This window comes from Prionailurus viverrinus, chromosome A3 (assembly GCF_022837055.1).
Source record: "Prionailurus viverrinus isolate Anna chromosome A3, UM_Priviv_1.0, whole genome shotgun sequence".
NCBI classification, from domain to species: domain Eukaryota; kingdom Metazoa; phylum Chordata; class Mammalia; order Carnivora; family Felidae; genus Prionailurus; species Prionailurus viverrinus.
The window spans coordinates 114454712-114467692 of record NC_062563.1 but is presented as its reverse complement, the minus strand read 5'-3'; the positions used below and the strand labels follow the sequence as shown (position 1 = coordinate 114467692).

The 12981-nt window shown below is 41.6% G+C and overlaps 1 protein-coding gene across 1 annotated transcript in view; it reads left to right on the top strand.

Annotated features, from left to right (window-relative positions):
- The window catches only part of TTC27 (tetratricopeptide repeat domain 27), a 184698-nt gene that overhangs the window by 115157 nt on the left and 56560 nt on the right, over positions 1–12981 (top strand). Inside the window, exon 13 of the mRNA XM_047854087.1 lies at positions 9709–9936. Within this exon, the coding sequence (XP_047710043.1) occupies positions 9709–9936 (228 nt within the window). The remainder of the gene's footprint in view (positions 1–9708; positions 9937–12981) is intronic.

Here is a 12981-nt window from a genome sequence, read left to right as displayed (position 1 = left end):
AAAAATTAAAAAAAAATAGCATGTTTTTAAAGTGTCTATTAAACCTGTCATTGGACATTCTCAGTGACAGTTTCTGTTAGTTGCTTTTTTTCCTTATGTAATGGCCATACTTTCTTGTTTCTTTGCCTATTTTTGTAATTTGTTGTTGAAAATTGGATGTTTTAAATAATATAATGTGGCAACTGTAGAAATCAGGTTGTTACTGCTGTTTGTGTTCTTTTGTGTTTAGTGACATTTCTTAACTAATTCTGTAAAATCTGTATGCTTTGTCCATGTAGCTGCTGAAGTCTCAGGTTGATTAGCTGAATGGTCAGCTAATGATTAGACAGGAAATTCCTTGAATGCCTAAATCAACAAGCCTCCCAATCTTTGCTGATGGGCTCTGTGTGTGTGTATGTGTGTGTCGGAGCATGCTTCCAACACCCAGCCAGGCAGTTAACAACCCTGCCTTAGCTTTCACTGAGTGCTTGTGCAAAGCCTCGAGTTCAGCCTCAGGTTAGAGCTTAGGGCCTTCTCGGGTCTTTCCTGAATGTGTGTACCATGTTATACATTCATGGCCTTCTGGACTCCCATGAATATGTTGGTGCCTTTCAAAGCTCTTACGTATATCTCATTCCCTTTTTCCACTTTTTTTGGTTAGCCTGTTGTTTGTCCCACTTGTTCTTTGCCACTTCAGACAGCTACAGAATTACCAGTTGTCTGTAATTGTTTTTGACAAAGACTTTTCACTGGGCAAACTCAGAGTTAGGTTAAATACAGACAGCCTTGCAAGTTGTAGAAAGGGGAATAGGAACGGTGCAAGTTAAGATCACACAAAGTGGGGCACCTGGGTAGGTCATTCAGTTAAGTGTCCAACTTTGGCTCAGATCCTGGTCTTGAGGTTCGTGAGTTCAAGTGCCACGTCGGGCTGTCAGCATGGAGTCTGCTTCAGATCATCTGTCTTCCTTTCTCTCTGCTCCTCCCCTGCTTGCACATGCACTCTCTCTCTCAAAAATAAATATATAAAAAATTGTTTTAATTAAATAAAAACACAAAACTTGTTCTTATCAAGATATCACTACTTTTTTTTTTTACTTTTTTTTTTTTTCAACGTTTATTTACTTTTGGGACAGAGAGAGACAGAGCATGAACGGGGGAGGGGCAGAGAGAGAGGGAGACACAGAATCAGAAACAGGCTCAAGGCTCTGAGCCATCAGCCCAAAGCCCGATGCGGGGCTCAAACTCCCGGACCGCGAGATCGTGACCTGGCTGAAGTCGGACGCTTAACTGACTGCGCCACCCAGGCGCCCCAAGATATCACTACTTTTTAAAAATAAACATTCCTTGGATTATTTCAAGTTTTTGGTTAACTTCCAGAATTATAAAAAAGTTGATTCTAAAACTTTTTGTCAGTTTTCTTCTTGCCTTTATGGAGTAGGGAATTTTCAGAGGTTCTTAGACCACTATTTTTGCTGATGTACACCTGTGGAATATAGGAAGAGTACTGAACCTGAAATTAAGGTCCCATTTTTCAACTTAGTATCTTTTGGTTTTGAGCTGGCCAGTTGGCCCATGGGCATATTATTACCTACCTCTCAGACTTACTGTAGGGATTAAATGAAATAATGCATTTAACAATATATTGGAGGGGTGCCTGGGTGGCTTGGTCGGTTAAGCGTCTGACTTCGGCTCAGGTCATGATCTCATGGTCCGTGAGTTTGAGCCCCATGTCAGGCTCTGTGCTGACAGCTCAGAGCCTGGAGCCTGTTTCCGATTCTGTGTCTCCCTCCCTCTCTGCCCCTCCCCTGTTCATGCTCTGTCTCTCTCTGTCTCAAAAATAAATAAACGTTAAAAAAAAAATTAAAAAAAAAAAACACAATATATTGGATAAAAACGAATTGTAAATCACTGTCAAAGGGGAGGACACATAAGGCGTTTAAAAGGCAAAAAATGAAGAAAAGATTGTATCATTCAAGTTTTGTTTATGGAAGCAGAGCTACTTTGAGTAGTTCTGGGAATAAGGGGCTTACGAAAGGAGTTAGATCTTACACAGATGTGGGAAGAGCCGAGAAACGAAGGTGTGGAAGAGGGAATAGAAGGACCAGGGCAAAATCATTTATCAGTCCACTTGAAGCACTGGCACGAGTGGACAAGTCAGAACTTACCAGGGAGTCTGAGAAGCTGAGTACTTCCAGCCGTGAAATGGGAGCGTGAAGGAGGAGCTTGTGGAGAGACCTGTGGAAAGCTGTTGTCTGTATGTGGCTCCCAGCCCTGGGGTCCACGGTGAAATGTCTGCCGGCCGTCCGGGAGCTGCTGTTGGTTGGCAGGGCCTGCAGTCAGAGGCACAAGCTGGATGCAGAGAGCAGAGGACAAGCGGGGGTCTACAGGACATCTCTGCGTCTTGTCTGACACCGTACTTAACCATGACCACCTTCCAAGAGTAAAAGCTGTTGCTTTACTTCTGCCTTTCACATCCCCACCAAACTCCCCCTCTGACCAGCTCTAATGTGAAATTGGAAGGGAAAGGAATTTTAGGAAACACATTTTAGTTTCCAGCTGAAGCAACTTGACATCACAATGCATATGACCCGGCAGTGGGTTAGCCCTTTGGCTTGGGGATTTACTTATTTGGAAAGTTCCAAACTACTACTAACAGGTACAGAGTATTTTATATATTATGTTATGTAAAGAAGAGTTTTTGACTTGGGGAAACTTACAATTTCTTTGAAAGAGGCTGAAATATTGAAGCATTCTTAAAACATGAGAAGAAAAGCAACTAGAAATACATATTTATTTTCCATATCTTGCTTTATTGAGATGAGTTCCTTAAAGGTAATATATCAAATGAATTTTTGTAAATTGAACATTTCCTAATAACAAGTTACAGTATCAGGAATATGATCATTTCCACTTGGTTTTTGGTTGACATCGGCACACCATTTGTCTGAGTTTTGGAGTATTATTAGCATGATGTCATCAAGGTCCTAGATTGATGAGGTCTAATGAGATGGTGAGACAGTCAAGGTCCTTGCAGACTAAATTATGCCAGAAAAGTGTACTTCTCTCTGTGCTAGTGAAAGCCCACTACATCTGATGTTGTCTGGCTATTAGGTAGAGAAAAATGTATTTACTGTATCAGTACCTGCTTATCATATGTCAGGGGGTGTGATTATTTGCTCCAGTAAAGAGATCATGTCTGGAACAGTAGGTATAATTAGAGCCACCATTATATTAAGTTTGTAATAATCTGACATTTTCCAGGACCCATCTATATTCTGCTCAGTTTAAATGGGTCAGTTAAACTGCCTGCACTCACACACTTTGCAGTGTCTCTCACGTGTTTGAGAGTGGGACACATTTCTGTAGTTTACATAGATATGCAATGGTGCTTTGGGTTTTCTCTTAAGGGGGGAGAGTAAGCTTGGGGCTTTCACCTGGCACTTTATTCTGCATTAGTCCTCAATGAAGGCTCTGCTGGTTGTTGGATATATCTAATTCAACTATGTATTCAAGAAGTAGGGAGGTAACCACTGGGTGGGTCCAGAGACTTACTAGGCCTATGGTGGGATAGACTCACTCCCATAAACCCACTAACTCATCATGGTAATATTCTGGGTCCCAGAGGATTATCATTAACTAAGAACCAATCAACCTTGAAAAGACAGGTACAGTATTTCTTTCCCTCCAGGATAGAATTACCCGGCAAATGTTAAAGGTACGTCTTTGAGGGGGGCACATGAGTGACTCAGTCAGTTAAGCGTCCTACCCTTGATTTTAGCTCAGGTCATGATCTCATGGTGCATGGGATCGTGCTCTGCATCACTCTTCGCGCTGACAGCACTTTGTCCTGTTCTCTGTCTCTCCCTGCATTCACACACTCTTTCTCCGCCACTCCTCTCTCAAAATAAATAAACTTAAAAAAAAATGTTATGTCTTTGGGGAAGACAAGGGAAGAATTATGGTATATGCTAGTTATATTATAGTGGGGTCCTTCCTCACCGATATTGACTCCTTCATTCCTTCTTTCCTCCTTTCCTCCCTCCGTCCCTCCCTTTCTAATTTTTAAAAAAATGTTTATTTTTTTGATAGTGCAAGTAGGGAAGGGTCAGAGAGGGAGACAGAGAATATGAAGCAATCTCTGAGCTGACAGCAGCAGCCCAATGCGGGGCTTGAACTCACAAACCACGAGATCATGATCTGAGCCAAAGTTGGATGCTCAACCGATTGAGTTACACAGGTATCCCTCTGATTTTTTTAAAAGAGGCTCTGACTGTGAAATGACTCCAGGATAGGCATTGGGTGAGAAACAATGTTTTAGCATGGTGACCTGGGTCAGACGTCTGACCCCAAACCTAGATTTTTTTTTTTTTTAATGTTAGGTAGATCAAGTTTGGACTTAGGTGTACATGTCATTTGGCCTTAAGGCTTCCTGGTGAGTCAGCAACCACCTAAGATCCATGCTGGTTGCACTATTGTAATTATTACTCTGGCAGTTCCTGTTGCAAATAACCATGCTCCTCTTACTTCTGAGGGGTTGAGTGCCATCAGTTGGTCTCTATCTATTCTAATCATCCCCTGAAATCCGGAAGTTCATTTCATCTGAAGGACCTCCCAAGTGTCCCCCCAGCTTACAGGACATCTATAGCACTTTTAAGGGATGCTAATACTGCCATATACAATGTATTTCTCAAAGTTAAGATGAAAAGAATATCCCCTGGGCCCTCTTGGAGGACATTGGGATGGGTGAACAGGTTGCAAATAATAAATTGACAACTTTTTCTTCGTAAGTTGTTAGATTCTTTCCTTCACATCACACCAAGGAATTTCTGGCATCTCAACTTTTGGCCACTCAAGTTTTGGCCACTTTTTTTTTTTTTTTCTTCAGTTTTGGCCACATTTGAGTCCAGGTTTTAGCCAAGCAATTGAGCAAATAATTGAGAGCCATCCCCAGCTGCTTGAGTAGTTAGCCTTATGAATCAAATAGTACTGATGAGTACCTAAATTCAGCTGATTAAAATTGTGATCCGCTTTGTCTATGGTCTGTCACCCTTAGAATCTCTTTTTCCATATGGTCCAAGATTTTCCCCCTCTAGAAAGTAAATACAGTCTTGCAGTTTTCTTTGTGTATAAGTGTATTTACATGAGTGGAGGCAGTAAAGGATGAAAGGGGTCAACGATGAGGAGAACTGGCATTCTCTTGCAAGGTACTTCCCTGAGGTACAGTCATTATACTGTCTTTTTTGTTTTTTTAATGCTTTTTTTGAGAGAGAGAGAGAGAGAGAGAGAGAGAGCATGAGCAGGGGAAGGGCAGAGAGAGAGAAAGGGAGACACAGAATCTGAAGCAGGCTCCAAGCTGTCAACACAGAGCCCGATTTGGGGCTCGAACTCATGAACTGTGAGATCATGACCTGAGTCGCAGTCGGACGCTTAACTGATTGAGCCATCCAGGCGCCCCGGTCATTGTATTGTCTTTAAGCAAGGTAGCACTAGTCTTAACAGGTAGGGGAGGACTGCCTCTGCTGGCATAGGAAACTCAGTAGGGTTTGGAGGTTTCTATTTTCAGAATCATCCCGCATGTCCTTATTTAAATTCTTGGGTCTTGCTCCTTCATGGTCAGTGCCCTCTTCTCCTGGCCATGATGCCCAGAGATGATGGAGTAAGTGGTACTTACTTGATGATGATGAAGTAAGTGGTACTAGAGTAACCCTCTCATTTAAACAACCATTGCAGTTATTATTGCTAAGAACCAAACCACATCAAAACTTTAGTGTCTTAAAACACTAAGAATCATTTGTTTATCTTGCATTGTTTCTGTGGAACAACTTTAGGAAGGGCTTGACCAGGCCACTTGTGATGTGAGAAAGGTGAGGTGATATGACAGTAACTGTAAATGAACTTTGATAAATTGAAGATGTGCATGATTACCTCTAGAGCAATCACTCAAAAATAATAAAATGACAGGGCACCTGGGTGGCTCAGTCAGTTAAGCATCCAACTTTTGATTTTGGCTCAGGTCATGATCTCAGGGTCGTGAGATTGAGCCCTGTGTTAGGCTCCATGCTGAGCATGGAACCTGCTTAAGATTCTCTCTCTCCCTCTCCCTCTTCCCATACCCCATGTACACACATATTTCCTCTCTATCTCTAAATAAATAAATAAATAAATAAATAAATAAATAAATAAATAAAATGATGTGTGGTTAAAAGGCAATAGAGGAAATAAAACAAATGACTAAAACATATTTGATTAACCCAGTGAGATGCCTTCATTTGCACATAGACCTAGTGAAACTGAGTTTGTCCTGTATTTAGAATTCACGTAGCAGCAATGTCTACATCTGAGTTTTGGCTATACTACCTTGGCAGCTACGAGGAAAAAGAAATTCTTTGAGGCAATCATAGAAATAACTTGCTTCTCTGAACTTGAGGATTTAAAACACTGAATGTCATTTTCTTTCTTTGTGCTATTTGGTGAAATTAGAAGCCACCAACCTACCTCACAGCCTGGTATCTTCAGTGTCCTATCACTTAATTCACAGAAGCCTTTTTTTTTTTTAATTTAAATTTTAGTTATTTAACACAGAGTGCAATATTGGTTTCAGGAGTAGAATTCAGTGATATATCACATACAACACCTAGGGCTTATCACAAGTGCTGTCCTTAGTACCCATTACCCAGGGCACCTGCATGGCTGGTTGGTTAAGTGTCCAACTCTTGATTTTATCTCAGGTCATGATCTCACGGTTCATGAGTTCGAGCTCCACATCAGGCTCTGAGCTGGAATTCTGTCTTTCTCTCTTTCTCTCTCTGCCCCTCCCCCCACTTCCATGCACAGTCTCTTGCATGCTCATTCTCAGAATAAATAAACTTAAAAAGATACCCATAACCCATCTAGCCTGTCTCTCACCCACCTCGCTCCATCAACTCTCCGTTTGTTCTTTATCATTAAGAGTCTCTTGGGGTTTGTTTTCCTCTCTCCTCTCTCCCTGCTTCCCATATGTTCATCTCTTTTGTTTCTTAAATTCTATATATGAATGAAACCAAATGATGTTTGTCTTTCTCTGATTGACTTATTTTGCTTGACATAATACATTCTAGCTCCATCCACATCGTTGGAAATGGCAAGATTTCATTTTTTTTTGATAGTAATATTCCATTGTGTGTGTATGTGTATATATATAAATATATATGTGTGTATACACACACACACACACACACACACACACACACACACCACATCTTCTTCATCCATTCATCAGTCGATGGACATTGGGGCTCTCTACATAGTTTGGGTATTGTTGATAATGCTGCTATAAACATCAGGGTGCATGTACCCCTTTGAATCTGTATTTTTGTATCCTTTGGGTAAATACCTAGTAGTGCAGTTGCTGGATCATAGGGTAGTTCTATTTTTAGTTTTTTGAGGAACCTCCATACTCTTATACAGAGTGGCTGCACCAATTTGCATTCCCACCCACAGTGCAAGAAGGTTCCCCTTTGTCTGTGTCCTTGCCAACACCTGTTATTACTTGTGTTGTTAATTTTAGCCATTCTGACAAGTGTGGGGTGGTATCCCATTGTGGTTTTGATTTGTATTTTCCTGATTAGTGATGTTGAGCATCTTTTCATGTGTCAGCCATCTGGATATCTTCTTTGGAAAAGTGTCTATTTGTGTCTTCTGCCCATTTCTTCACAGGGTTATTTGTTTTTTGGGTGTTGAGTTTGTTCTTTATTGATTTTGAATACTAACCCTTTGTCATTTGCAAGTATCTTCTCCCATTCCGTTGGTTGCCTTTTAGTTTTGTTGATTGTTTCCTTTGCTGTGTGGAAGCTTATTATCTTGATGAAGTTCCTATACACAAAACCTTACATTAGGTAGGAGCTTTATTCTAAGCTCCCACAGGTGATAATTTAAGAAATTCTTTCATCACTGGATATAATGGACCACCAGTGCCCGACCCTGTCATGATCACTGCCTCCTCATGCCTTCAGATCCAACCACATCAGATAACTAATCACAAATTTTTATGTTCTGCAGGGGCAGCCTTCTGAATTTCTGGGAGGGTTTGGGTTTCAAGTTTCAATGCCATATTGCCAGAAGAAGTGCCTTCAACTACACTATAAGATCATGTCAGCAAAAATTCCACTGTGGCTACAGTCTGTTACTTGTAATTCGGTTGAATACATATATGTGTATATGTAAATATACCTGTGTTGGGTACTTATATAAACAACCTTATAAAATTATGGTTAGAACAGTAATAACTATTGTATCATTGTAGAGGTTTCACATGAATTATATTTTAACATTTCATATGTATTTTGGCTATTTGGGATTTATAACTCTTTTTGCTTAGAAACTGTTTTATAAATTCCAGTTCCACTTTCAGACCAGGCCTAAAAAGCCTGCATAGCCCATACTGTATCAGAAATGCAGATAGGCGCCTGGGTGGATCAGTCGGTTGGGCATCCAGCTTCGGCTCAGGTCATGATCCATGGATTGTGGGTTCGAGCCCCATGTCAGGCTCTGAGCTGTCGGCACAGAGCCTGGAGCCTGCTTTGGATTCTGTGTCTCCCTCTCTCTCTGCCCTTCCCCACTCATACTCTGTGTGTCTCTCTCTCTCAAAAATAAACATTAAAAATTAAAAAAAAAATAAATGCAGAGAAGCCAGCATCCAAAGACACTTTTATAAGCACAGTCATCTTTTAGAATGTTTCCCCAAAATTAGACTAGTTAAGAATTCTAGCTGGATGCAACCTAAAGCAAATCAAATACATCCACTTTGAGATTGCCAGCTGTGTCAATTAAGGAGTCTAAAGAATCAATTTAGCTTCTTGAGGATGGCTTCCCAGATATCGACACCCATTGTGGCCATCCATGGCTGTCTTGGCATCTTGGGTGACTCCACTGCTATTTATAGGAAGGTGTTTGCATGTAAGGATGGGACGTGGAAGTAGAGCCGCTGCCATGCTGTTGAGACTGATCAGAAACAAGGGGTAAGGGACACGGGCCAGGGAAGCAGAGTAGTGGTAACAAGTATAGAATTAGCTTAGCTGATGAGGTGAATCTGAATTGTGCACATAGGAGAGTATTACCCAAGCTTGTGCAGTGTTCTGAGGATGGTCTTTAATTGCTAAACCGAAGGGACTGTCTGGAAGCAGATAGGTTTCCTGTTGGCAAGTTTTATCTGTGAGATAAACAATGACTATTAAATTGTACCCCCTCCTTCTTTTATAAATGTTTCGGCGATCCTGGGCTCCCTGAGCAGGCCATTTTAAAAAAGGAAAAACAAAGCAGACTAAACTAAATAACTAAACTAAACTTAAGAAACATACTCTTGCATTGCCATTGAGTAGAGGTGAACTAAAGACGCTGCTCTCACAGTCACAGTGGTGACAGCTGGAGTGGGGAGCTTCTGGGGAGTCCAGTGAGTCCTCCCAGTATTGTGGAGTAAGCTTCCCCTTGGTGCCTTTCTTTCCTGGAGGATTCCAGATGCCAGTAAAGTAGCACTCGGTTCTTACTTCCTGTTCCTCTCTTTTACCTGTACCATATCTATTTTCTGTTGTTTTTAGCCTTTGTCCTAGATGCATGAAATCAACAGGTCATCTCAAACTTTGAAAATAAAAATTTGGGTCCTGTGCGATTAAAGATGTTTATGTGCTAAAAAAAAAAAAAAAAAAGCCATTAGTCACTATAAGCTAATTCACTTACTTCTGTTGTCATTTCTAGGCAGAAGAAATCCTCAGGCAAGAGCTGGAGAAGAAAGAAACGCCGAGTTTGTACTGCTTGCTAGGAGATGTCCTTCGAGACCACGCTTGCTATGAGCGGGCCTGGGAACTGTCCCGCCACCGCAGCGCTCGGGCTCAGCGCTCCAAAGGCCTTCTTCATCTGCGGAACAAGGAGTTTAGAGAATGCGTGGAGTGCTTTGAGCGCTCGGTGAAGATCAATCCCATGCAGGTTAGACATTTCGGAAAGCCCACCTGCTCTGGGCACTTCTGTTTCTCTTTGGTTTGGTGTCTTACCAAGATGAGTGAGCACCCATCTTCTGCCCACGTGCCTGGTGAGCTGTGTTTGCAAGCTGAGAGCTGAGTCTCCCACGCTTCTGGCTTGTCATGGGAAATGCTGCTTTTCTCTTACTTACTTTCTGCTGTGTTTCTGTTATTTACTTTTCGGTTTTATTTTGTTATTTCTTTCTTTAAACTGTCCTTAACCCAAATATAGCTAGGAAAATTAGGTTTTGTTTTCAGCAGATATGTTAGGGAGAAATAGAGGAGAGTCAGAATGCACACACTGTAGGACTGTGCAAAGAATTGTTGGAATCAGCAATGAGAGCAAAACTGATATAAATAGGGTAACATCTAGAATGGATTCTTGATCATTTAAGAAAAAGTATATTTACAGACACATAATTTTTTTTTTTTAAGGTTTGAAAAAGTACTACAAAAAGTCTGGATCGTTAAAATAAGTGACAAGCAGGGCACCTGGGTGGCTCAGTTGGTTAAGCATCTGACTCTTGATTTCAGCTGAGGTCATGATCTAGTGGTTCATGAGAATGAGCCCCTTATGGGGCTCTGCACTGATAGTGAGGAGTCAGCTTGGGATTCTCTCTCCCCCTCTCTCTCTGCCCCTCCCCTGCTTATGCTGTCTCTTTCAAAATAAAGAAATATTTAAAATAAGTGACAGGATAAATCCACAGGAGAGGACTAAATTTTGAAGGGAAGAAATTGACCATACTTTGTACTTAATGACACTCAGTTGGCAAAATGATTTTATTCTCAGAAATGGTCTTTGTTTTTTTAAACCATACTTTCTTTATGACTGCTTTCCTGTTTCACCAGTCAGAGGCACACATAACTGTCAACCATGCATGGGTCCTGACAGACATGCACGCTGACTTGGTAACATTCTGGTTAAAACACTAATTTGTAATCAGCTGCTAATGGTTACTGAATACTTACTATGAGCCAGATATGTTGGGCATTTTGCCAATATTTGAACCCAAGACAGACGGACCCCAGAGCCTGTGTTCTTTTTTTTTTTAAATTGTGGTTAAAAAAAAAAAAAAAAAAAAAGCACGTAACATAAAATTTACCACCTTAACCATTTCTAAGTGTTCAGTTCAGTTGTGTGAAGTTTATTCCTGTTGTTGTGTAACCACCACCACCGTCCATCTCTACAACTTTTTTTATCCTGCAAAACTAGAAATTTGTATCCATTAAAAGTAACTCCCTATTCTCCCCTTTCTTTAGTCCCTGGCAACCATTCTGCTTTCTGTCTCTATGAATTTGACTATTGTTGGCCCCTCGTATGAGTGAGTCATTACAGTATTTGTCCCTTTGTGACTAGCATATCTCACCGAACATCATGTCCACGTTGTAGCCTGTGTCAGAGTTCCGTTCCTTTTTCAGGCTGAGTGGTATTCCAGTGTATGTATATGCCACACTTTGTTTCTCTGTTCGTCTGCGGCTGGACACTGGGTTGCTTCTGCCTCTAGGCTATTATGAATAGGCTGCTATGAACGAGTGTGGGCAGAGATGATCATGTTTTGAACTGGGTAGATTTGGGGCATATCTCTTATATGCAAAAAATTGGAAGTACATTTTTGAGCTAATCACTTGCTTTCTTCACTCTGGGTATTGAATACAGTGAGAACCTTCCAAATCAGCTGACTGGTAAAGAAAATCCGGAGAAGAGATTATCAGCAGAAATTAACAGGTGCATTTGGCAGAAAGGATATTTAAAGTATTGTCAGAGTTGGTTTTTATTGACAACTCACTGGAACTGAATGGTCAACTGGCAAGGATTTTGCCCCCCAGGGGACCTTTGGCACTTGGTGAAGTGAAGGGGACTGCTACTGCCATCTAGTGGGCAGAGTCCGAGGCTGCTGCTAAACATCCCATAATGAACAGGACAGCCCCCCAACGTAAAGAATTATCGGCCAAAATGTCTGTAGTGCCAAGGTTGACAAACCCTGCACTAACTTGATTATCACTAGATTTTTTTTTTTCCTTTAAAAAAAAAACAACTCAATATTGTGTTGTTAAATTTTTACTTTACTCTTATGGAAAATTGTGTCCTTATCCTTGTTTATGTTAGTACCCCTGCCTAAGATTTGCCTAACCTCAGCCGCTGGAAGGAGTGAGGAAAATAAACTCCCTCCCTTAGCCTCCGTAGTCTAAGTTTTATCAGTGGCATGCACCTGATGGATGTGGGTTATTCTCTCAAGCGCACAGTCTCTTCCCAACAGATTGACATTCATGTTTTCCTCTTGCCCCACTGGCTCCTCCTTCTCAGTCTTGGCGGCTTCCTAGGCTTAGTCCTTGGGCCTCATCTCTGTCTACACCAGCTCCCTGGATTTCATCTGCTCCCATAGGTTTGATACCGTCTATACACCGACAACTCCCAAAAGTGGGTTTCAGGGTTTCTCCCCTGAACTTTAGACCCCTGTGTCTAACTGCTTCCTCAGTCTCTCCATTTATTACTCCAACTTAACATTTACAATATCTGAGATACTCCCTTCCTGAAGACTTTTGTCCCCAAGGTCATCCCCTTCCTAAATTACTCTGACTCGTCTTCCTGCCTCTATCAATCCCTGTTCTCAAAGACCATCCAAATGGGTCCTTTTTTTTTTTTTTTCTAAATCTTTATTTATTTTTGGGAGAAAGAGAGACAGATGTGAGTGGGGGAGGAACAGAGAGAAGGGGAGACAGTATCCGAAGCAGGCTCCAGGCTGTAGCTCTCAGCACAGAGCCCAGTGTGGGTCTTGAACCCACGAACCGTGAGTTCATGATCTGAGCTGAGGTCGGACGCTTAACGGACTAAGCCACCCAGGCACCCCCAAATGGGTCCTTTCAAATGTGAGTCCAATATGTCATTCCTCTATTCCCTCCCCTAGAGGTAGCAGGCAGAATCCCTGAGAGGCTCTCTCCCAGCAGAGTGCCTCCCATTCTTCCCCCTCAACTCACTCCATCTCAACTTCCCCCTCAACTCACCTCTTTCTTC